This window comes from Miniopterus natalensis, chromosome 12 (assembly GCF_054644295.1).
Source record: "Miniopterus natalensis isolate mMinNat1 chromosome 12, mMinNat1.hap1, whole genome shotgun sequence".
NCBI lineage: Eukaryota > Metazoa > Chordata > Mammalia > Chiroptera > Miniopteridae > Miniopterus > Miniopterus natalensis.
In genome coordinates this window covers 70,470,709-70,496,122 of record NC_142092.1, presented here as the reverse complement: position 1 = coordinate 70,496,122, position 25,414 = coordinate 70,470,709, and the positions used below count along the sequence as shown (strand labels likewise).

Sequence of the window (25,414 nt, the reverse complement as noted above, 5' to 3'; positions counted from 1 at the left end):
GTGTCCACAGCTGCAGGCCCCTGCGCCGGGGCTCCGTCCTGGGGATTGGGCACCTTGGTCCAGCCCCTTGCCAGGGCGCAGGGCCGGGTGGGTGCTCTGAGCCAAGGCCCAGGCTGCAGCAGGAGGAGCCTGCAGCCGGCTGCCCACCCCCAGGCCCCTGCCGGGAGGAAGTTCCCAAGAGTAAACAGCCCGATGGTCCCGCCCAGCGGGGTCTGTCGCTTTCCACACGGGCCTGATTTCCAGACATCTCCCCGGCTTTGCTGAGGATGAGGGAGATTCACCCCTGGGGGACGTGCCTGTGGGGCATTCTCACCTCTGCGGTCCTCCTCCTGGGCTGCTGGGGACTCCCTGATGTTCAGAAGGTGGGTGGATGTACAGGAGCCCTGGGGAGCTGAGCTTTCTGGGTGCCGAAGCGGGTCCCTGGGGGGAGAGGTGGCTGCGTCCAGCAGAAGGGGGGCGGGTTCTTTCAGCTTTGGGCTCGCACTGGGTGGAGGAGTCTGCGCCTGGGGTTTCAGGGGTTGCAGGGTGCTCACTGAAGGTGCTGACTCAGGACTGTCGGCTCACCCGGTGAAGGGCAGACCCTACCCCTCCATCCTCACTGGTCTCCGAGTTCCCTCCCCCGTCTCGCCTTTGCCCCTTCCCACCTCCCTGGTGTGTCTTCCTCTCTCCTGCAGGGATTTCTTCAGGCCTTGGAGTCCCGGGAAGTGACTTCTTACTCAGGCCCTGGTGCTACCTTAAAAGGTACCTGTTCTCACATTTCTTGGCGAGGGGAGTTTCCCCGAGCCTGGGGGTACCTCACCCTTGACTCAGGGAGCTGGGATTTTTGGTGGCTCTGCTGGGAGGAGGTCAGAGCCACTGCCACCGCCCCGCTAATGAACTCTGTTACTTCCTGCGCGTTCTGGACCCAGCAGGGTTCTGACCCCGGGGTTCTGCTCAGTATCTCAAGCGCAGTCACTAATTGGCTGGTCCCTTCCGCTCCTGGGCCTCCCTTGAGCTGACTGATTTTCAGGAGCCCTGTGGTTTCTGGCCATGGATGTAAATATTTATCTCTTCTGTGAGAATCAGGGTAGGCGCAGGGTCCAGTCCCAGCCAAACCCTTTCCCCCGTTGTTGGAGGGCTGTGTCCATGCACTTCTCCCTGGTAGATACACTGGTGACTTGGATCAAAAGACTGGTGAGGACCAGAGGCAGGGTAGGCTAGTGGTCAGGCGAGAGAATTAGGGGTGTCCCATTGTAACTGATCTCTCAGTGGTGAGATGCACACTGACCAAGGTTTGGGGCTGTGCTGGGGGTGGGTAGGAGGGTGGGGGCATTGGGGGGAGACATATCTTTCCGGAGGACCAGGGGTTATGCTTTCTTGGGCTTTACTTGCCATCTCGGGGTGACCCTGTTCTCTAGTATATGCCCAGTGTGGGGTTTTGGGGTGACCAGAAGGACATAAAAGCCACACAATAGCTCCCGCCCAGGCCCCACACTGTCATCCATGCCCCAAAATATCCAGTCACTCACTAATAGGATCAAGGTCCTTTGAGCTCAGCCCTGCCCTCGAGATGTCTTGAGAAGGCTGTCCTCCTAAGACCCAGCAACTTCTCCCGTTAGCAGGCCAGGCGCCACCAGTTCTAACAGTCACAATATAGTGACGTGTGAGAACCTGGGACCTCTCAACCCTCTGAGCGTGTTTACTTCTGAGGGGTCGGGAGGACACAGATGTCCTAAATCTGTTCGTGGGTGTCTGAGGATGCTGAGAGGCTGGCTCCAGGAAGACCAAGGTGGGGCTGTGAGGGGGAGGCACAGGGCCAGCCACTCACCCAGCTGTCACTGTGCCCAGGAGGCAGGTATTCTCATATTCCCCCACATCCCCACAAGAAAGCTGGGGATCAGGCCTAACAGCCCCCTAAGTGGTAAGTGGCAGAAACAGGGCTCTGCCACTGTGTCTCCAAGCCCAGGAGCACAGGGTGACAGAGAGGCCTGGCCGTGGGGAACATGAGGGCCATCAGGACGGCTGACCGGGCAGCTAAAGCCACAGTCCACCTGCTACCTAGAAACTTCCATCTCAGCTCGCCTGCTCGTCCCTTGCCAGGCCCTCCTTCCTCTCGCCTCCGGAGACACGCTGTGGAGGGGAGCGTCCTGCACCTGGAGCTGCTGGTGGCCGTAGGCCCTGATGTCTACCAGGCTCACCAGGAGGACACGGAGCGGTACGTGCTCACCAACCTCAACATGGTGAGTGCTCCGCCGGGCAGCGCTGGGCGAGGGGAGAGGGGCTCCCGACACCATGAGCAAGGGGAGGGCCAGAGCACATCTGCCTATCCCTCTGGCTGTCTCCCAGCTCAAGGACCAGCATTTTGAGGGAGCATCCTTTCCAGGCCCTCTCCCCAGTGGTCCCTGGAAGTCAGGAGCTGCTGGGGGCCGGCTACCCCCACCCACGTCTCACCTCTCCCACCTGCCCTTCCACAGGGGTCGGAACTGCTGAGGGACCCATCCCTGGGGGCTCAGTTCCGAGTGCACCTGGTAAAGATGATCATCCTCACGCAGCCCGAGGTGGGTGCCGAGCTGGAAGCCCAGGGTCTCTGGAAAACCCGTTTCTGTCCTGTTTACCCTCTACCTGGTGCCATAGAGCCTGGGTGATGGCAGAGCTTCCAGCCAGATCTGGACCCGGATCCCAGCTGTGGCCGTACTTGGCACTGCTGAGCCTCTGTCTCCTCATCTGTAACGTGGGACTGGAACAGGGTTGTTATGGGGACTGAGGCCTGCAGCAGTCAGCACCCTGCTTGGTGTGGGTCCAGTAAATGCAGGCTCTGCCACTGCTCCCCCAGGATGCTCCAAACATCACAACCAACATCACCTCCTCACTGTTGAGCGTCTGCAAATGGAGCAGGACGGTCAACCCCCAGGACGACAGGGACCCCGGGCATGCTGACCTGGTCCTCTACATCACCAGGTAGCCTGCTGGGAGCTGCTCCCTTGGCCTTCCTGCTCCCTGCACAGGTGGCCCGGCTGGCAGGCAGGCACCTCAGCACTGCCCAGTTGTCTATTTTCTGTTCCTGAGGTTTGACCTGGAGTTGCCTGACGGTAACCGGCAGGTTCGGGGAGTCACCCAGCTGGGGGGCGCCTGCTCCTCCTCATGGAGCTGCCTCATCACTGAAGACACCGGCTTCGACCTGGGGGTCACCATTGCCCATGAGATTGGACACAGGTATGTGGCCCCACAAGCTGTCCCCAAGCTCAGGCCAAGGAGCTGACCTGGGCCCCTGGGAGGGGAGGTCGAGGCTGGCAGTGGGCCCTGGACAGGGCCTGTGCTGGAAGGAGCCTGTGCCCTTGACCCCAGCGGACCAGGGAGTGTGTGTGTGGGGGTAAGGGCTGGGAAATCTGATGCTTCATGATTACTGAATCATTAAAGGAAACTTTTTTAAAAGCAAGCAGAATTAACTTAGCAGTCAGAAAATAAGGTTTGGAGGAAATTCAGTTAAAGAAAAGCTAAGCTGTAAAAATTATCCCAAATCCCACCATGTAGAACTAACATCTGTTCATGTTTTATATTTAATTTTAGTCTTCACACACACAGAGTTTTTTATTTGAAAAAGAGGATTATACTGTGTGTTGGTTTACCTGCTTTTTTTTTTTTTTTAATCCCAAGGATATGTTTTATTGACTATTTTAGAGAGGGAGGGGGAGAGAGAGAGAAGAAAACATTGATGTGAGAGAGAAACATCAAGAGGTTGCCTCCTCTACTCTCGCCCCAATGGAGGTTCGAACCCGAAACCTGGGTAAGTGCCCTGACCGGGAACGGAGCCCAAAACCTCTTGGTGCAGGGAGGATGCTCGAACCACCTGAGCCACCTGGCCAGGGCTGTTACCTGCTTTTTTATGCAACAATATGTTTCTCCCAGGTCTTTAAAAATATTTTTTCCTATGCCCTGTTAATTTATTTAAGCAATCCCCTATTTGGATATTTAGGTTGTTTCCAGATGTTTCCAGTTATGAACATTATGCATCTTGTGGGCAAATCTCTGCTCTTACCTCGTATCGCTTACCCAAGGCGGCGGGTTCTTTGCTTTTAGGTTTTCAGTCCTTTAATTATGAAAGTAACACTCGCTGCAAAATTCAAGTAGTATACAGACTCCTGAAGTAAAGAAATGAATCTGTTCTCCATCTTCCTTGCCGGCCTGCCCACCCCTGCAGTCCCTCTGAGTGCTTCTGGGGAACCCTGCACCCCCACCCCCCAGGGCAGCGCAGCTGTTGTCCCCAGCTCGGCCCACAGCAGCTCCACCTTCCTCCCGCCCCTGCGTCTCCCCTTGATGCCCCCCCCCCGCCCCCATCACAACTCCACGTGTTGTTTGGAGGGAAAGGGTCTTGGAAACCATCGCTTCGCACTGGGAGTGGGAGGGAGGTCAGAGGTCCGCACATTTTCTCCAAACGCACTGCACAGTTAGTCCACGAACTTGACAGAGCCAGTCCCCAGATCCAGAAAGTGATCGTGGGCGGGGCACCCCAGGGTCCCGGAGCCCCACCCTCCCCAGACTTATAACGCCAGGGGTTCGTTTGCCCTGCACATCGCTAAAGCCTCTTGGCATTTATCAACCCAAAGCTGGCAGGAGCCAGCCACCTGCCCAGCCTGGCAGGAAGCCGGGGCAGGGCGGCCGCGTGACTCGCTCTACCCGCGGGGTGAGCTGGTGGCCCACTTTCCTCGCGCTGTGGCCCGACAGTGCCCCAGCCGGGTAGGGGGGACCCCGCCCGCGCCCCGCGCCCGGCCGCGCTGATCTCAGCGCCCCGCCCCCGCGCAGCTTCGGCCTGGAGCACGACGGCGCGCCCGGCAGCGGCTGCGGGCCCAGCGGCCACGTGATGGGGACCGACGGGGCCGCGCCCGCCCGAGGGCGCCTCGCGTGGTCCCCCTGCAGCCGCCGGCAGCTGCTGCACCTGCTCAGGTAGCCACACCTCCCCACCCTCCGCCATCTGCCTGCACCCAGCCCTCCATCCCACCCGTTCCTGTGCCCACCCTTCCGTTCCCCCCCATCACTCCGGTCCCTTCGCGCACCCGCTCTCAGTCCCTCCCCTCCCTGCGTCCGGCCGCCGCCCGCCGCGCGCCCCTCCCAGGACCCCTCCATCGCGCCCCTCCCAGGACCCCTCCATCCCGCCCGCCCCGCGCCCCTCCCAGGACCCCTCCATCCCGCCCGCCGCGCGCCCCTCCCAGGACCCCTCCATCCCGCCCGCCGCGCGCCCCTCCCAGGACCCCTCCATCCCGCCCGCCGCGCGCCCCTCCCAGGACCTCTCCATCCCGCCCGCCGCGCGCCCCTCCCAGGACCCCTCCATCCCGCCCGCCGCGCGCTCCTCCCAGGACCCCTCCATCGCTCCCGCCCCGCGCCCCTCCCAGGACCCCTCCATCCCGCCCGCCCCGCGCCCCTCCCAGGACCCCTCCATCGCCCGGCCCCTCCCTCTTCTCTGGCACCACCTCCGCTCGCTGCGCCCAGCCCTGCCTCCGTTGGCGGGGACACCGGCTGAACACGCCTATCCCCCCTCCCCCCACACCCCCACCCGCGCCCACCCCGGGCCTTGTCACAGCGCAGGACGGGCGCGCTGCGTGTGGGACCCGCCGGGGCCGCAGTCCGGGCCCGCGGGGCGCCCTCCCGAGGCACACCCGGGGCTCTACTACGGCGCGGACGAGCAGTGCCGCGTGGCCTTCGGCCCCTCCGCGGTCGCCTGCACCTTCACCCGGGAGAACCTGGTGAGTCCCCGGAGCGTGCGGTGGGTGCCCGGCCATCCCGTCCCTCCTGGAGGCCCCCTCTGCCCGCATCCAGCAGCCCCCTCCGCGCGGCGCACGCCCCGAGGTGCGCCGTGGGAACCCTGGGCCAGGCTCTCAGCTGCCTCTCAATCCCCAGGCTCTGGGCCGGGGCTCCACGTCTGCGTTTTGACTGGGGCTCGGCCCCTGAGCCCATGATCCTTGATTCTAAATAGGCAGGTTCCAAGGGCTTGCAGCCCAATGGGAGCTGGAGGGCTTTCCAGAGGAGGTGACCCCGCCGAACCCTGCAGCAGGCGCCAGCTGGCAGGGGGCGGGGTGAAAGGAGCAGGCACCCCCAAGACAGACTTTCTCCCAGGGCCACACAGGACGCCATGGGCCCCAGGCACTTTTGCCTCTGTGGGCCCCTTCCTCCGTGCAAAATATTAAGAATTATATCTCAGTGTTTTTATAAAACATATAAACTTTCATGTGTGTTAGTATAAAAACAGATATGTTAATATTATAAACTAGAACATTTTCTTTGATCTGAAAACTTACTTTTTTCTTCTGATGTTAAAAGAAATGAAAACACTTTCACGGGTCCCTAAAAGGACTGTGGGCCACCGTCCCTGTTCCTGATGGACAAGTCAGCCATGCTCATCCTCCCGGCCACCAGTGCCACAGAGCAGTGTGGCTGTCACTGTGCCCTGCAGCCTGGGAGGGACAGTGAAGGCCGGACACTGACCTAACAGGCCCTGGTGGCCCCTGTGCTGGCCACCTGCCTCTCCTCTTAGGACATGTGCCAGGCTCTCTCCTGCCACACAGACCCGCTGGACCACAGCAGCTGCAGCCGCCTCCTCATTCCCCTCCTGGACGGGACAGAGTGCGGCCTGGAGAAGGTCCGAGCGGGGAGCAAGGGAGCGTATGTGAGCCTGTGTGAGGGTGTGTGGGAGCATGTGAGTGTGGGAGCGTGCGTATGTGAGCGTGCGTGAGCATGTGTGCATGTGTGCTCATGCATGCTTGTGCAGGGCACCTGTAGCCTGGCAGCCCTGATTCCTGGGGTGGGAGACAGGAGGACACAGTAAGCCAGGGCAGAGGGCCCTGGAGCTGACCTTGGTCACCTGGTCAGGAGTGGTGGGCAGCAAGATGCCGCATGTGCACTGTGGCTGTGACCCCTGGTGTGAGGTGCCCACAGGTGTGGGGTGCTTGCAGGGTGCCCATGGGTACAGGAGATTGGCTGTCCTTCTCTTGTAGTGGTGCTCCAAGGGTCACTGCCGCTCCCTGGCAGAGCTGACCCCCATGGGGGCTGTGCACGGGCACTGGTCAGCTTGGGGTCCCCCCAGTCCTTGCTCCCGCTCCTGCGGAGGAGGTGTGGTCACCAGGAGGCGGCAATGCAACAACCCCAGGTCTGGGGGTGGGTGGGGGAAAGGTTGGGGGAGGGTGGTGGCTCATTTTCCCTGGTGGGGCATCGGTGGGTCACTTCTTACCCCTTGCATCTCCTGGACATTTTCAGACCTGCCTTTGGGGGGCGTGCATGCGTAGGTGCTGACCTCCAGGCCAAGATGTGCAACACCCAGGTAGGCCTGCTTCCCGGGCAGGGCGACAGGGGCAGGTGGCAGCTTGGGCCCTGGAGGAGCTGAAGGACCAGGGTAGCTGTAATTTGTGGTTCACACCAGAAATTTTGAGAGTGAAGGGGGTGCTACTAACACCTACACTGGGGCCATAGTGTGTACACCAGGACTGTCCCATGCCTGAGAAGAGGGACCCTGAAGTGTCCTCTCCCTGCCCAAATGCCGTCTCCTTTCAGGGCACCCTGGTATCTTCAGTGAGAACACCCCTCCCTTCTCAGTAATACAATTCAGCACTGTGAAGCCACTGTGATTCTTTTAGTTATAAATGCAGATGAATTTCACATGGCATGAAATCAACTTAATTTAAAGTGCAATTCAGTGGCATTTAGTACATTCACAATATTGTGCAACTACAACCTCTGTCTAGTTTCAAGGCATCCCCATCACCCCAGAGCAAGACCTGGGACCATTAGCAGCCACTCCCATCCCCTCTCCCTGAGCCCGTGGAACCACTAGTCTTCCCGTCTCTATAGATTTGCCTGTTCTGGGCAATTCCTATAAGCGGGAGCATACAGCTCCTTGTTTCTTTCACTTGGCATCATATTTTCAAGGCTCATCCATGTTGTGGGTGTCGGTGCTTTGCTCCTGTTCATGGCTGAGTAACAGTCCATTGTCTGGATGGACCACATTTTGTTCATCCATTCATCCTGTGGATGGACATTTGGGTTGTTTCCACCCTTTGGCTGTTGTGAATAGTATTGCTCTGAACCTCTGTGTCCGTGAACCTGCTTGAGTCCTGTCTTCGGTTGTTCTAGGTATACACCTAAAAGTGGATTTGCTGGGTCACGCAGTAATTCTGTTTAGCTCTTTGAGGAACCTCCAAACCTCTCCCACAGCAGCTGACCCATGTCACATTCCCACAAGCAGTGTGCCAGGGGTCCGGTTTCTCCACGTGCTCTCCGGCACTTATCGTCTGTGTTTTTTTAATCCTCACCTGAGGATATGTTTTTATTGACTTGAGAGAGAGAGGAAGAAAGCGAGAAGGAGAGAGAGAGAAACGTCGATGTAAGAGAGAAACATTGATTGGTTGCCTCCCGCATATGCCCTGACTGGGGATCAAACCCAAAACCTAGGTATGTGACCTGACCAGAAATCGAACCTAAAACCTTTTGTTGTACAAAACGATGCCCCAAACAACTGAGCCACCCAGCCAGGGCTAATTGTCCATGCTTTTGTTTTTAAAAAATATATATCTTTTTATTGATTTCAGAGAGAGGAAGGGAGAGGGAGAGAGAAACATCAATGATGAGAGTCACTGATCGGCTGCCTCCTGCTCGCCCCCCACTGGGGATGGAGCCCGCAACCCGGGCATGTGCCCTGACTGGGAATCGAACCGCAATCTCCTGGATCATAGGTCAATGCTCAATCACTGAGCCACACCACCAGGCTAATTGTCCATGTTTTTTTATCACGGCCGTTAGAGTGGGTGTGAAGTGCTGGACTGATTGCGTTGACATTAGGATCTGCATGTGGTGAGACCTTTCCTCCCCCTTTCTCCAGGCAGACCCTGGAGGCCAGACCTGGAGGGAGTCTTCATCTGGGGCATGGGGGTGGGGGTCGCCTGTGTGGGGCATCTGTGGCCCTTGGCCCTGCTTAGCGGGTCCACTCCGATCCTTTTCTCTCAGATGCCTTGGCACTGAGGCTCTTGCGGCGAGGCCCTTTGCCAGGACTTTTCTAACCACCTGCCTCTAGAGGCACATGCGTGGTGAATAAATAAAGACCCTGTTCTCTGAAGTTTGGGCTCCTGGGTCCAAGAGCAGTGTTCTTTGCCCCACTTTCCTCTGTGCTGCTGGGTGGTAGTCCCTGACCTGAGTCCTCACAAATTCTCCTGGAATTCCCCTATCAGCAGAAAGAGACTCCTGTCACCCCACTTCACAGAGCAGGGAACTGAGGTGCAGCCGGGAGCCAGGCTCAGACCCTTAGTCTGGCCCTCACACTGCAGGGTGCCTCACTGTCTCCCAGTGGCAAGGGTCCCCTGCTCTAGGTCCTCTGCCCTAGAACCCCCTGCCCCAAGAGCCCCCTGTCAGAGCCCCCCATCCTGGGGCCCCTGCCTGAGCCCTACACCCCAGGCCCCTTCTGTGCTTGTCCTCTGCTCTCTGGCCAGGCCTGCGAGACGACCCAGCTGGAGTTCATGTCTGAGCAGTGTGCCGAGACCGAGGGGAAGCCTCTGCACCTCTCCCCCGGCAATACCTCCTTCTACCGCTGGGGCCCTGCTGTGCAGTACAGTCAAGGTGGGGCCTGGGCTGCAGAGGGGAGCCAGGCGAGGGCGGGGAGAGTCGGCCCCCATCGCTCTATGCTGTTGACAGCAGGACTCAGGCTCAGACTGTGCATCAGAGGGACCATGGAGCCATCCTGGCAGGCCCCCTGTAGCAGGTCATCTCTGAGTCTTGGTTTCCCCATCTGTAAAGTGGGGATAAGAGCAGCATCTCACTGCTCAGGCTGCTGGAAGGACTCAGTGAGATGACGCAGGGGAAGCACCCAGTGTGCTCCTTGGATCATCGCTCAGTAGTGTGTATTACATCGTGGTTGCGATGCTGCTTCAGGGGGAAAATAGGATCCCACCCTGAATGCCGAGGGTGAAGCTAGGCAGGGCTGGTGGGGTGAGGGCCCCCAGGAGCATGCTTTGCGGGGTCACTGCCCTCCCTGCTCCCTGCCACCCTGCATCAGTGTTCCTTGTCCCTCCGCCTTCCCAGGGGATGCTCTGTGCAGACACATGTGCCGGGCCGTTGGCGAAAGCTTCATTGTGAGGCGTGGGGACAGTTTCCAGGATGGGACGCGATGTGTGCCAAGTGGCCCTCGGGAGGACGGGACCCTAAGCCTATGCGTGTTGGGCAGCTGCAGGGTAGGCACCTGAGGGCATCGTGTGCTTTTCTGTCCCCTGTGGCCCCAAGGCCTGTCCCAACAAAGCCAAGACATAAAGGCCTCTCCTGGGGACGAAGTCTGTGGGCTCTGGCCCCGTGAAGCTTCAGCAGTCTGCACGGGGAGACGCTGGAACAAAGGGTAGACCTTGGGGTCAGGTGGGGGTTATGATCTGCGCTTTGACCTGGGGCGAGTCATTTAAGCTTGCTTCCTGAAGGGACATCAGATGCTCTAAAACTGGGCCCAGTTGGTCATGTGAATCTGAGAAGCTCGGAGCTGTGTGCATCAGGGGGGCTGCCCTTCAATGACATGCAGCTGGGTCTCACCTGCCACTCCCCTTTGCACAGACATTCGGCTGTGATGGCCAGATGGACTCCCAGCAGGTGCCAGATGTGTGCCAGGTGTGTGGAGGGGACAACAGCACGTGCAGCCCACAGAACGGCTCTTTCATGGCCGGAAGAGCCAAAGGTAGGGGCGGCCCCCAATCCCCAAGAAGCCCTGGCAGCCCAGAGCCTTGGTGCCCGATGACCAGGCTGGGGTGGGGTGGGATGGGGGTCCACACGTTTGCTCAGCCCTGGAACCTCCTAGAAGGCCTCAGCTTCCACCCTCCACTTTGCCAGCCTGGCCTTGATTGCCCCCTGTGACGGGGGCCTCACTGCTGCTTGAGGCAGCCTGCGCACATTGAGAACTTTTGGTGTTGAAGCCCTTTTTGTGGTAACACTGAAATCTGCTCCCTGACTGTGATGTAGGTGACTGAGCCCACCCACCCTCCTCTGCTTCCTCCTAGAGTATGTCACATTCCTGACGCTCACTCCCAACCTGACCAGTGTCTACATTGCCAACCACAAGCCTCTCTTCACACACCTGGGTGAGTTGGCCAGAGGATGCCCACTAGAGTTAGCCAAACCTTGAAGGTTTGAGGGCATGGTCCCCAAGATGCCTGCACTGCTGACTCCACCTTCAAGTTTGGAGGTTCCCCAAGCCACCATCAGATTGGACTGCTCACTAGGACTCCCAAAACTCAGAGCTGTTATGCTCACGGTTATGGCTGAAAACAGGAAGGATACAGAATAAAACTAGCCAAGGAAGAGACGCCCAGGGCAGGGTCTGGGAGGCTCCATGTCCAGCACGGAAATGTGACATGCATGGAGTCCTGACAACCGCGGTTGCTCACCCAGGCTCAGTGTCCCGTTTTCTCCGAGCTTTGTTATATAGGCACGATTGGTTCATTGACTGACTGATCGATTGAATGTTCACATGGACGATCTCAGTCTCCAGGTTGACTGATGCCATGTGACCCAAAGGCCCTAGACCATGTGTTTGGTCTTTCTGCTGTAGCCAGACCCCATCTTAAACAGAGACACTCCTATCGGCTGACACAGGTTTCCTCCCGGAAGCCGAGGACAAAGGCCAGACCTGTCTTTGGGCAGAGCCAACTTTTTCACTAGTCAGTGCCACTATGGGACTTCGTGTCCAGGGGACACCCACACCTGACCTTTGAACCCAGAGTGGGGCTCCTGCCTGCTGTCCTTGAGCCCCTGAGCCTGCCTGTAGAGCTGGTGTGAGTACACCTGGTGAGCGAAGGCAGCCCACAGTGCTCACTAGGTGCTGGAAGGCGGCACAGAGTCGCTGCTATGAGGAAGCCTGCTGTGGTCAGACCCCTGTGTGTACCTTGAAGGGTGTGCCTTGCAGAGACCAAGACATAGGAGGACCTGCTCCTGGGGGTTGGGGACTCAGGAGGACAGTTGCAGATGTGGCCATGGAGGTTACATCCCATTGGCCCATTTCCTAAACCAGGACCTCTTCCATGAAAGAGGGTGGAGCCCACCTCCCTTGGGTGTGGGGGGCTCTGATGTGCTGACGGGCTTCACTCCCCCCACAGCAGTGAGGATCCGAGGGCGCTACGTGGTGGCTGGGAATTTAAGTATCTCTCCCAGCACCACCCACCCCTCCCTCCTGGAGGACAGTCGAATTGAGTACAAAGTGACCCTCACTGAGGACCGGCTGCCCCGCCTGGAGGAGATCTTCATCCGGGGACCCACCCAGGAAGACATAGAGATCCAGGTGACCAGGAAGGCCTCCTCCGGGGGCTCCCTGTCTGTCCGTTCATTCACTCACTCGTTCACTCAGCGGTCACTGGGAGGACCCACAGAGCCCCTGGAGCTCTGGCAGTGGGTGAGACGGAGAGCCCTGAGCAGGGCCCAGACGGCTTCCCCGGGGAGGGGCAGCAGGGCTGGGTTCTGAGACGAGCTAATGCTCAGGCCAGCCAGGCGGGAAGTGTCCCGAGAGCACAGGAGAGGTAATTAGGAGGAATGAAGGAAGGGGACCCTTCAGGCAAAAAGTCTAGAGGGCGGGGCAGACCTTGAGGGGCCTTCCTGGCCAGGTGAGGAGTTGGGCTTCCTCCTGGGCATCCCGGGGGCTCCTGAGGGGCTCTGTGCAGTTGGAGTTGGGATGGGGCCTTTGTCAGGCCTGGTTGGAGGAGGGTGTAGGGAGCGAGACAGTGGGGGAGGCTGGTTGGACCAGTGCCAAGATTAGAGACCCAAGGGGGTAGGATCGGGGAGCGTCCCTCCAGGAACAGTGGCAGCCCAGGAGCTGAAAGCAGGGTGAGCTGGGGTCAAGAGCCCCGGCTGTGGGCTCAGGTGTGCTAGAGTTCGAATCCTGGCTCTGCAGGAACTTGGACAGCAGATTTAACCTTTCTGAGCCTCAGTTTCCCCATCTGAAAAATGGGATGGAGCATACCTATACTGTAAAGTTGCGAAAATTCGTTTTTAAATAACGTACATTAAGTGTGTGGCAGAGCCTGGTGCCCAATGTGGGCGCCATGAGAGGCGGCCATGCTTCAAAGTGTGTGCCAGTTTGGATCTTGAAAGTGTCCAGAGGACTGGGGATGCCCCATTATGATGCTGGGGAAGTAAGGCCCCCAGAAGGTCCGGGATAAAGGGCCGGGCACTGTGAGGGCCTGACTGGAACCTGAGCATTCCCTTCCTAGGCTTTGCCATTCTCGGGCAAAGATGCTGGGCTGCCCAGATTCTCATCCTGACTCCCTGATGCTGTGTGCGTCATCTGGGCCTCAGTCTCCCCCTCTGTAGAATGGGATCACAGTCCTGCCTCCAAGGGTCAAAGCATGTTTCAGGAGTTATCTGCCCCTTCCTGCTGACCGCTCAGTCCTCACCTCCTGCTGATCCCACCCCCGGGCTCTTGCCTGGGCTCCCCTCTGTCTGAAGGCCCCGTCACCCCCCTCTGCTCCATGTCCCCAGAAGCTCCATCCTGACCTGCCCTACCCCTAGCAACCTATACCCTTTCATATTGCTATCCTGTACCTGCCAGGCACTTTAGGATTATCTGTCACCACCCCACCCACTGGGAGCTCCTGGAGGCTGGGACAGTGTCCCGTTTGCTGTGCTGTCCCCAGAACCTGGTGTGCAGTCAACATTAGTTATGGCTTGCTGAGCAAAATAATACAGGGATGGAGGAGTGAAAAGTTGAAGGCCTTCGGGGGTGGCGATGACAGTGCAGTCAACATTAGTTATGGCTTGCTGAGCAAAATAATACAGGGATGGAGGAGTGAAAAGTTGAAGGCCTTCGGGGGTGGCGATGACAGTGACCCTCAGGGAGCTCACTGGATAAGGCCTGAGCCCACCGTCCTTGTGCAGGTGTACAGGCGCTATGGCGAGGAGTATGGCAACGTCACCCGCCCAGACATCACCTTCACCTACTTCCAGCCTAGACTGCGGCAGGCCTGGGTGTGGGCCGCCGTGCGGGGGTCCTGCTCGGTGAGCTGTGGGGCAGGTGAGGCCTGGGCCAGGTGAGGCCCGGGGCAGGGCTTGCCCGAAGCCTGGTTTGCCCCCGGTGTGGAGGTGGCCTAGCCCCCCTCTTCCTCGCAGGGCTGCGATGGGTGACCTACAGCTGTCTGGACCAGGCCAGGAGCGAGTGGGTGGAGGCTGCTCAGTGCGGAGGGAGCCCGCAGCCGGCGGCCTGGTCAGAATCCTGCAGCCCTGGACCCTGCCCCCCATAGTGAGTGCTGTCTGCGGATCCCGGGTGGGTCAGAATGGCTGCGGGGCTCTCCCCTGGACCGTGGGGCCCTTGCCTCATGGTCTGGGCAAGGCAGCTTTTGTGTATGTTATCGCTTAGTACTGGATACTGCCCTATGAGGCGGGTGCTGTCAATGTCCCCATTTTGCAGGTGAGGACACTGAGCCTCAGGTAGACACAGGTGACAGTGACCACACCTGATGTACCCTGTCTGCGGGCAGCACACGCCCTCTTTGGGCTGAGGTGGTCCCTAACATGGAGATGGTCACCCTACCTGGGAGGGCTGTGGGGGAGACTCAGGGAGGTAACCTCGTAGAAAGCACCTGATGGAAAGTACCTGGCTATCACTGGCCAGGCAGGTGTGGTTGGTAGGAGCATAACGTCAGGGACAAAGCTGTTCCTGTTAGGTGCAGGGCTGGGGCAGCTACCACCTGCACTTTTATACAGGTGTCCTCAGACTCGGGTGCAGCTTGGGGACACCTGGAGAGCTAGAGGGCGGGCCGGATGTCCCTGTGCAGTGTTCAGGTACCCGAAGGGTCATGGGGCCCAGCCCAGACCAGGGAAGTGAGTCAGCTGGACAGATCTGTCTGCCTCTCACCCTGTCCCCCTGAACCAGCGTGGGGACGTGGCTAGGGGCCTGATACTCTGTCCCTCTCTTCCTCAGCTGGGCAGCTGGAGACTTCGGCCCGTGTAGCGCCTCCTGCGGGGGAGGCCTGCGGGAGCGGGCAGTGCGCTGCATGGAGGCCCAGGGCCACCGTCTGAGGACGTTGCCCCCGGCCCGGTGCCGAGCGCTGGCCCAGAAGCCAGTGGTGGTAGAAACCTGTAACTCCCAGCCCTGCCCCCCCAGGTGAGCGCCAAGTCTGGGGCAGATTCTCTCTGCCAGGGCCTGTCCCTGTACTGAGCCCTGCCCCTTCTGAGTGACACCTTTGCCCAAGGCCTCTAGCCAGGGGCCACCATCCTGGGTGATAGGCAGTAGTGGCCCAGAGTTAGGGATGCCAACTTCAGGAAACCCTGGACCTAATTTCTCTCTGAAGTTCCCAAGTCCCTACTCAGGGAGGGGTTGTGAGGACCAAGTGAAGCCACGAATGTGAAGCAATAAATGTCACTTCGTCATTACTGTCATCACTTCCCTGGTGCCTTTTGTCCCCTTGGTGCCCAAGCTGACAGTGGCTTATCATTCTGACTTACTGCTAATTAGCTAGGTGACCAAGGCAAGTCCCCTTCCTCTCTGGGCCCCACTGGGGAAGGGGTTGGCCTGGGTCCCTGGTGGCCCACACTTGGCTCCGGGCTCCTTTTCCCCTCTGTAGTCCACAGCAGACATAGGGATCACCACTCGCCCACTGAGGGCTGCTCCTGCCTCAGAATCCTTCTCAACACAGCTCTCCAGGCAGCCACTGCCTCTCCGGGTTGGCACCATGGAACAATTTTCTGTCCCTGACCTGGGTGATCGGATTGCATCTGACACATGATTCTCAGCACCTGCTGGGCAGTGGGAGCCATGTGGTTATCTGGTGGGAGGCCCACCTTCGCCTCTGAAAGGCCGAAGGGTCAAGCCTGTGTCACTGCGCCCTGGTGCTGAGCAGTGTCCACCACGGTTGGCACTTCAGGGAGAAGCCCTGGGCTTCCTTTGTGGGGCCCCTCTGTGGGTTCTTGGATCCTGGGGAGCAGGTTCTCCCTGCCCCAGTGGCCAGGCTGCACAGACAGCCTGATGGCAGAGGCAGGGCCTGATGGCTGTCTTGTGCCATCAGGTGGGAGGTGTCAGACGCATGCTCCTCGGCCTGTGGAGCAGACCTGGCCGTACAGAATGTCACGTGCGTGCAGGCAACAGATGGCCCAGAGGCACCAGTGACTGCTGAGCCCTCCTCTACAGACAAGAAACCAACTGCCCTCGAGCCCTGTATGGAGGTGGTATGTCCTCCGGGTTGGGGCCATGGGAGTGTCCTGGGAATGGGGGTGGCTATTGGGTCCTTGTCTGGGAGAGAGAATGGGGAGCCCTGGGTTGGCCTCATGGCCAGAATGGGAAGACTATCCTTCTGCAGGGCTGCTGTCTGCCGGATCCCTGGTCCAAGGATAAACTTAGAAACAGAGCTCAGGGTCCATTGGGAAGCCCCCGTCCCCATAACAAGCCAGGCTGAGGGGACCCAGGCCCTGTTAGAATGCTGCCCTTTCCCGGCTGCATGGAGAAACACTGCCAGGCTCCCACCCAGTGTCCAGGGGCTCGAGGCTGGGTGCTGTTGCTTTTAGACAAAGGTGTTGGCCAATCCAGCTTCTGAGCCCCAGCTCTCAGTCCTGCCCCACAGTGACCACTCACGCTGATGCAGAGCCCAAGGTAGGGCGTGTGGTGAAGGCATCCCCTGGGGGCCGGAGAGCAAGTCTTCCCAGCCAGGATCAGCAGGGAGGGACAGCCCCTGGGGTGCTTGTGACCACTTCTTTCTCCTGAAGAGATTGCGCCAGTTGGGGCAGAGGTCTGGAGGTGGGGTGCCCGGAATAACCAGCTTGTTGCTTGCCCCCTACAGCTGGACCTCCAGCCTCTGGGGATGGAGGCTGCATCCCCATCAGGCAGTACCAGGCTGGGGGCTCCCGCTGCACACGTGTGGACTCCCCTAGCAGGGCCGTGCTCCGTCTCCTGTGGCAAAGGTGAGGCCCCTGAAGACCAGCACTTGTTAGCTAATTCTTACCTGCCTACATTTTGCTTGGTTCTGAAAAGCATTTGGAGTAGCTTTTTGAAAATTCCAACCACGCAAGCACATGACACAGTGTACAAGGAGATTGGGGCAAAGCGCAGACAGCCATGTAGCATTTTCAGTGATTGGTGGAAAGATGGGAAGATCATAAAATCTAGCATATTGGCACCAAAAACATATTTCTTTTTAAAAATATATATATTTTTATTGATTTCAGAAAGGGGAAGGGAGAGGAAGAGAGAGATAGAGATAGAGACATCAATGATGGGAGTCATTAATTGGCTGCTGCCTGCACATCCCCTACTGGGGATCAAGCCCAAAACCCGGGCATGTGCCCTGACCAGGAATTGAACCTCAGTCTCCTGGATCCTAGGTTGATGCTCAACCACTGAGCCACGCCGGCCAGGCAAACATATTTCTTAAGATCCAGAAAAGCTGTGAGAGATGCGCCCCAAATTTAGCTTTGAGTTCCCGGTGGCCAAACCAAAGAAACAAAATTGATCCTAAGATACAGTGTTCTTTAAATGTCCCCCCTACCAACTTGCTCAGTAAAACTTCAGCACGTTTAGAATGGAGACCACAGATTTATTTTGAGGATGCTCCCAATATGTTCATGACAAACACAGTGAGAGGTGTTCATATAGCAGTTCTTATACCGCTTCTCAGTAAATAATAGCAGCTACTATGAGCACTTACTATGTATCAGGCACTTCATATCTCCCCTTTAAAAATCTTTATACATATCCCTGAAAGTTAGGCATCAGTATATGAGAAACCCTGAAGCTCAGAGAGGTTAGGTCATTTGTCCAATGTCACATAGCTGGTAAGTGGCAGGGCCAAGACTCAAACCCTCTGCTAGAGCTTTTCAGAGAGGTGCGCACTTGTGGTCCCGGTTGAGCCCTCCTCTTGGGGCACGGGGTCCCTGCTTCCTTCCTGCAGGCCACATGGAGCTGCGTTTCATGTGCATGGACTCTACCCTCAGGACACCTGTCCAGGAAGAGCTGTGTGACCTGGCAAGCAAGCCGGCGAGCCGGCGGGAGGTCTGTCAGGCTGCCCTATGCCCGGCTTGGTGAGTGGGGAAGGGGACTGTGCACGGGGCAGCAGCCTGTGTCCCCTGTGGAGGAAGGAGTCCTACCCTTGGGTATGGTCTCCCTGCAGGTGGGAGACCCGAGCCTTGGCGCCATGCCCAGTGACCTGCGGAGGGGGACAGGTGCCGTTGGCTGTGCGCTGTGTGAGGTTGGACCGTGGACGCTACATCTCTTTACCTCACTCCAAGTGCTGGCCAGTGCCCCAGCCTGAACCCCTCGAGGCCTGCAGTCCGGAGCCCTGCCCCGCCAGGTGGGCCCTTCCCAGGGAGGCAGGTGGTCCTGGGGGGGTTTCACGGGGCTGCATGTAGAGCGCAGGGCACTGGATCCAGGATGCTGTGTGCGCACATTGTTGGTTGATGGTTCATTTTGTCATCGCCTGCTCTTTACTGAGCACCTACTGTGCCAGGCACTGTTCTGGCACCAGGGACCACAGCAGTGAACCAGACGACAAGCATCCCTGCCTCCCTGGAGCAGACGCTGGGGCCAAGGGGCGATGGACGATATATCAGGCAGACTGGAGACAGCTAGTGTGATGGGTGGTGATTGGTGCAACGTGGCACAGGTAGCGGGAGGCAGGTCCAGGGGGTGGTGGGGCTGGGATCCCCATTGGACACAGACATCTTAGCAGGATCCCCGGGGTGCCCTGCCCCTCCCACACTGCCTTTTGGACATATCTTTTTTGCCTCCCTTTCCCCTTCTGTAAAATGGGTTCTTCTGAATGTTCTGTCCACTGTGCCGTGCCTCTCAGCGGAGGGGTAAGGGTGACCCCCAGAGAGAGAGCCTCTCTAGGCCCTTCCTGGTGTGGGGAAGCGAGGGGGCCTCCTGGCTTCTCTGGGTCCTCTTCTGACTCTGGTTTGCCCCAGATGGCGGTACAAGCTGGCGGCCTGCAGCGTGAGCTGTGGGGGAGGGGTCATGCGGAGGATCCTGTATTGTGCCCGGGCCCATGGGCAGGACAAAGAGGAGGAGATCCTGCCGGATGCCCAGTGCCAGGGGCTCCCTCACCCAGAGCAGCAGGAAGCCTGCAGCCTGGAGCCCTGCCCGCCCAGGTCAGCAGCCCTAGGACGTCCAGCAGGTGGCCTGAGCTCCTGGTGTGTACAGAAGCCAGGCCAGGTGCCATGGGGACCCAAGGATGGCTCAGTGGCACGGCGCTGTTGGTTCTAATGGGGGTGAGGGTGTGGGTAGCGCTGGGGGAGCCCACGCAGGGCAGAATAGTGCTCAAGCCGGGGGGGCCCAGAGACCAGACTGGAGCCCTCCCCGGGGGAGAGCAGACACTCACCACCACGCTCACAGTTCCTCCGTGGCTTCCTCATTGTGCTCTTGCATTTTTAATAATGGAATGCTTTTCCATATCGTCCAGAAACGGCCGGAAAAGAAAGTAACAGACACCTATGTCCCCTACCAGATTTAATAGGTGTCACCATATTGCCACATTTCCCGCCCATCTGTCTCGTTTTTAAAGAAACACGCCTACAGATGAGATCCATTTATATTTAACCCCTTGAACCGGTCTACGATTTATTTGGGGCATATTGCAAAGCTGGGAGCAAGCTTTATTTTTCCAAGTCACTGACCAGCAGTGCTTGTTGAATTTCTCCCGGTGGCCCCTTATCACACCCTCAACCTTTGGGTCTGTTGGGATCCATGTGGAGGTTTTCTACCACACTCTGTTGGCCCCCCTCCCCTATTCCTATCCCATATTAAATTGTCTTAAATTGGCAGCTTTATGACCCATTTACCATCCTACCAAAATGTCTGTTGATTTTGTTGCTTGTGCTAATACACATTGGCCTTGTACCCCCACTTATTTCCACGTCATGTTTAGAGGTGATCTGGGATTTATGGGAATCGAACTGCGATCTCCCAGATCCTAGGTCGATGCTCAACTGCTGATCCACCCCCAGCCGGGCTGCTTAATTATTCTTAACAGCATCTGCCGCCTCCTAATATTTATTTCTGTTTATTGTCTTTCTTCCTTCAATGGCAGGGCTTTTCCAGCCAGGCAATTCTGCCTTTCAGGGGACATGTAGCGATGTCTGGAGACATTTTAATAAATTGTCATGACTGGGGCTGGGAATGCTACTGGTATCTAGTGAGTGGAGGTGGGGGTGCAGCGTCTCTCTGGGGTCTTCTCTTCCTGCAGGTGGAAAGTCACGTCCCTTGGCCCATGCTCAGCCAGCTGTGGCCTAGGCACCGCCACACGCTCCATAGCCTGCGTGCAGCTGGACCAGGGCCAGGACGTGGAGGTGGACGGGGCGGCCTGTGTAGCTCTGGTGCGGCCACAGGCCAGCATCCCCTGCGTCGTTGCAGACTGCACTTACCAGTGGCACGTCAGCGCCTGGACGCCGGTGAGTGCTGCGCCTGCAGCTGAGAGTGCGTCAGCTGAGGGGCCTCACGCATGGGACCCTGGGGAACTTTGAGTCATTGTGACTCCCTGAAAGGAGATGGAAAGCCGGGTTTGTTGGGAAGGGGCAGCCGGGGCACCTAGAGGTGGAAGACAGCAAGGCCCAGAGGCGTGGAGGGCAACCGGGCCTTAAGAGGCTCTGAGGTCTGGAGACATGGGAAGGTGAAGAGCTGACAACGCAGTTCCACACGGATAGGCAGGCGCCACCCGGGCCCAGCGCCTCACAGGGCACGGGAACGCGGCAGTACATAGGGCTGGGTCCTTCTCAGAGGCTCGCTCACGGTGTGGAGAGGGGCAAAGCAGATAGCCACCACGTGCCTTGGTCAGCAGGACCAGGGGCATCTGGGCCAGGGGAGAAGGGGGCTCGGACGAGGGCAGTGCAGCGCAGGAGGGCAGGGCAGACGGGCTGCGGAGACTGACAGGAGGAGTCCATGCTGCCTGATCCCTGCTCTAGGGTTTGGAGAGGCAAGGAGGCCCCAAGGGTGACACAGACGTGAGCTTGAATCCCTGTTCCTGCTCCCTGTGAGGCCCATAGGAGGTAACCTCTCTGAGCCTCAGTGTCCTCCTCTGTAAAACGGAGACAGGTACCCGCCTCCAGTGCTGTGCAAAGGTTATATCAGACCGTGCCTGGCCTGAGGTCACCTGTCCTTGTTACCCTCAGGAAGGGTCAGCTGACTCCTTTCCCTCTTTCCTGGCAGTGCTCTGTCTCCTGTGGGGATGGCATCCAGCGCCGGCATGACACCTGCCTGGGACCCCAGGCCCGGGGGCCCTTGCCAGCCGACTTCTGCCAGCACTTGCCCAAGCCTGCAACTGTGCGGGGCTGCTGGGCCGGGCCCTGTGCAGGGCAGGGGACACCCATCCTGGTGCCCCATGAGGAAGCCACTGCCTCAGGACAGACCACAGCTGGCCCTGCGGCTGCTTCCTCAGAGTGGCCCCAGCCCTGGGCCCGCCTCGTTTCCCCAGTGCCCCAGACTCCGGGGCTCCTACCGGCGCCCTGGGAAAGCCCTGTGGAGTCCAGTATGTTCCTTCCTCCTTTCTGTCTGGGCGCTGGCTGGCTGCAGGAGGGGTGGCAGAGGCATTGGAGATGTCCGGGGGGGGGTTGTCCTGCGGCCACAGCTGTTGGGCCACTGGGATGTGTGCAGCTGGGCTGAAGGGATGGGCTTGGGAGGCCAGGCTCATGGCTAGCCCCTTCCTCACAGGCCAAGGGCAAGCTCACTTTCATCATCATCAAGGGAAGGTAACCTGAAGGTTTCAGAGTCAGACCCAAGGCCTGTGACCCAAAGCCAAGCACCACTTACACATTGCCTCCCTCTCGCAGAGCATCCAGAAATGGCTCTGTGCCCTGAATGGTGCCATCTGACCCCTGCAGCCCCCACCCCTGACCTGAGAAGGCTTCTGGCTGGGCATAGGAGGATGTCAGCCTCCTTCCTCAGCATGGAAAACCCCAGCCCTGCCCTGCTGGGGGTGCCCCACCCGGAAGCTCTGCTCACCTGTGCTCCTGCTCCCTGTCCAGGTCCCTGTGGCGGGCAGCACCTTGAGCCAACAGGAGTCATTGATTTGCGTGGCCCGGGGCAGGCTGACTGTGCAGTGGCCATTGGGCGGCCCCTGGGTGAGGTGGTGATCCTCCAAGTCCTTGAGAGCTCCCTCAACTGCAGCACGGGTATGTCTAGGGCCACGTGAGCACCTGCCAGTAGGCGGGAGGCTCAGGACCAAACTGGGCTCCTCTACCCCAGGGACACTGTGCCGCAGCCCTGGACTGGGGGTGCTGGGCCCTCACTGCTCTGCCACTTCCTAGGGGAGATGCTGCTGCTTTGGGGCAGGCTCATGTGGAGGAGGACTTGCAGGAAGCTGTCGGGCATGACTTTCAGCTCCAAAGCCAACACACTGGTGGTGCGGCAGCGCCGCCTGCAGCCGCGAGGCGGAGTGGTGCTGCGGTTTTCCAGCCGGCCCGCCCCCGGGACCTTCCACAGAGGTAGGCAAGGCCCTGGAGCCTCCCCCACCCCCAGAGGCTGAATGAGTGGGTGCTGCTGCCAGCGGGGCGGTGGGCAAGGCAGACGGAGCTGAGCCGACCCAGATGAAGCTGTACGTTCCTGGACACCCCCAGCATCCCCACCCTGCAGTGGCCGGTGTCCATCTGCATGAGTGGTCAGCATGAGGTCTCAGGGTGTGTGCTTCACCCTTCCTCTCTGGGATGCTTCAGCGAGATGGGCAGAGGGGGACTCTGCCTATATCCTCACCCTGTCCCTCAGGCCACCATGCCCTGACCCTGGCACTCCTCTCCTTCACGATCCTTTAGGACCCTTCTGTGAGCTGCTGTCCCCAGCCCTGTTACCATGCACAGTCCTTTTGCCTCATCCCCCACAGAACAGGCAGTGTGCACATGCGCACGGGATGGCGTCCCAGGGACCCCTTGCTTTGCCCATGGCCCTGTCAGTGTCCTCAGGTAGCTCTCTAGGTTGCTTCTCAGGAGGCTTTCTAGGTTGGCCCTCTCCCAACAGCCCAAGCTGGCTGAAGATGGCTTCCCCAGCCAGTACCAGAGGTTCCTGGGTCCCCCCTAGGCCTCAGGTGAGAAGTGGGACACTAAAGGGCTTCTTTCTCCTTAGAGATCTGACGATGCCCCCCCTGCTCCTCTGTGTGTAGCTAGGTGCTGAGTGGTCCAGGGGCCGACTGCCTGCCTGCCTTCTCATCGCTCCTCACTTCCCAGCCTCCCCACGCAGGTGCTTGCCTCAGGGGAGGCAAGAGGGGCTGCCGTGGGTTGGAGCCCATCCTTGTGCCAGGCTCAGTGTTAAGCACTTTTGCACGTGTGACTTTGCTGAGTCCTCCTAAAAACTACCCTGCCCATTGTCTGCTATCGTCCCCTTCACTTTAAAGAGGAGGGAATGGAAGCTCAGAGTGTTTAAAGTCTTTGCCTAGGATCACACAGCAGGAGGTGATAGAGATGGGATTCAGGGGGGGCTTCTGCTTGGGAGTCCTGGTCTTGACCACAGCGCCATATTGTCCCCCTTACTTCTTCCCAGCTGTGAGCTGCCCTGGCCTCTGGCAGTAGAGGTCTTTCCAGGGCTCCTGTGTCCTTGAGATGGCCCACACCCAGTCCACCCACCTGCTCTCCCCTGCAGAATGCGACATGCAGCTCTTCGGACCCCGGGGTGAAATTACAAGTCCACTGATGAGTTCAGATGGGAGAAATGTGGGGGGCTGCCGCATCTTCATCGACGTGGCTCCGTGGGCCCGTATCGCCATCCACGCTCTGGCCACCGACATGGGCCCTGGAGCTGAGGGAACTGATGCCAGCTACATCTTGGTGAGGCTACCATGATGGCAACAGGAGTGGCCTGAGTTTTGCTATGATTCTGGACAGCTGTCCCTGGGGACAAGGACCGGGGTGCTGGGCTAGACGACCCCCTGAGTTTACTTCAGACCCAAAACCTCAAAAGTAGTGAAAGAATGGAAGAACTTCCTCCACTTACTCACCAACACTTGTTTACTGTGCTCCCTACAAGAAAGAGACAGAAAAGACCCTTTCTTTTCTTTTTTTAAAAATATATCTTTATTGATTTCAGAGAGAGGAAAGGAGAGGGAGAGAGAGAGATAGAAACATCAATGATGAGAGAGTCACTGATCGCCTGCAGCCCGCAACCCGGGCATGTGCCCTGACTGGGAATTAAACCCTGACCTCCTGGATCCTAGGTCGACGCTTAACCACTGAGCCACAACCGCCCGGGCAAGACCCTTTCTAATGTAGACAGCCAGGTAACCCAGGACTGGAGCAAGATTTTAGGGTCTGATGAACTTTGCCAGAAGAGGGGGCCAACCCCTCCGGCCAGGAGCTTTCGTGTGTTCTGGGACGATCGTCCTCTGCAGGGTATTGGCTCCTCTGGATGAGGCAGCCCGACTTCTGGAATCCAGCAGAACTGGGCTCAAGTCCCGGCTGTGGCACCCTAGCCCTGTGCCCTGGGGGACGTGGTATGAGTTCTCTGAGCCTCAGTTTCCTGGGTAGGATAAGTGTCCTCCTGATAGGGCTGTTGAGTGAGGGTTAAATGTGGCCCTGAGTGTACGATGCTTGTATGTTAAGGCTCCATGAACGGTAGCTAATGCTCATTTGTGGCCTGCCTTTCTGGGCGGCCCCTTTCCCCCCAGATCCGGGACATCCACAGTCTGAAAACGATGACATTCCGCGGGCAGCGAGCGCTCTACTGGGAGTCGGAGGGCAGCCAGGCCGAGATGGAGCTTAGCCAGGGCTTTCTGGAAACACAGGCCCGCCTGCGGGGCCAGTACTGGACGCTGCAGCCCAGGGCTCGGGGGCTCCGCAGTGCCCTGCCCTAGCTGCCTCTGCGGGCACACCCCGCAGTGCCCTGCCCTAGCTGCCTCTGCGGGCACACCCCGCAGTGCCCTGCCCTAGCTGCCTCTGCGGGCACACCCCGCAGCGGTCCCTGGGGCGCAGCGCGTGGAAGGAGAGCAGGGAAGCTGCCTCTCAGCGCCTGCTCGGCGCCCGGCAGCTCCGGGGTGCTCTCCGCTTCCAACGCCCGCCGATCTTCACTATCACCGTTAGCGCCGCCTCCGGCGTTCAGAACGTTAGGGGTGCAAGGGGGGGCTCGCTGGAAAGGCAGCCCCAGCCCTTCGGGGATCAATAAACGGAACGTGCGGTCTGACTGGCGTCTTCACGTGACCTGTCCCAGTCTGGCTTGAAAACCCGCTCGGCAGCACGGCGGGGACCCCCCGGCCGCCAGCGAGCCCCGGAACCGCTGCTGACCGGATCAAACCTCTCGCCGCTCCCACCCGGGAGCGAGGGGCGTGGAGCGTGGAGTCGCCGTGGGGCGCGGACGCCCACCTACCTGTTATTTCTCCGCGAAGTCCCGCCCCCGGGCTAGTCCCATTGGGCGGACCTGCCCACTCGGCGTCCTGCGCCACCCAACCAGCCCCCTATGCTAATGAGCACGAGCGCCTCCTGCGCTACTCGCCGCGGCCCTGCGAGCCCCGCCCCCTATGCTAATGAGCTCGGGCACCCCCCT

At 59.0% G+C, this 25,414-nt stretch overlaps 1 protein-coding gene across 1 annotated transcript; it reads left to right on the top strand.

Moving 5' to 3' along the window:
- The first annotated feature begins 157 nt into the window (after positions 1–157).
- Positions 158–25,054, top strand: ADAMTS13 (ADAM metallopeptidase with thrombospondin type 1 motif 13). Its single transcript, XM_087822975.1, has 30 exons — positions 158–362; positions 675–741; positions 2,080–2,219; positions 2,454–2,537; positions 2,813–2,937; positions 3,046–3,192; positions 4,780–4,920; positions 5,555–5,717; positions 6,506–6,610; positions 6,966–7,117; positions 7,225–7,288; positions 9,447–9,573; positions 10,036–10,184; positions 10,549–10,669; positions 10,989–11,069; positions 12,084–12,265; positions 13,855–13,990; positions 14,086–14,215; positions 14,897–15,079; positions 15,981–16,140; positions 16,749–16,869; positions 17,856–17,985; positions 18,075–18,254; positions 18,868–19,050; positions 20,145–20,349; positions 21,104–21,422; positions 21,919–22,065; positions 22,201–22,377; positions 23,522–23,706; positions 24,543–25,054. The coding sequence occupies exons 1-30, from the start codon at positions 267–269 to the stop codon at positions 24,726–24,728; spliced, it is 4,386 nt and encodes a 1,461-aa protein (XP_087679101.1). The 5' UTR covers positions 158–266; the 3' UTR covers positions 24,729–25,054.
- Positions 25,055–25,414: the final 360 nt, after the last annotated feature.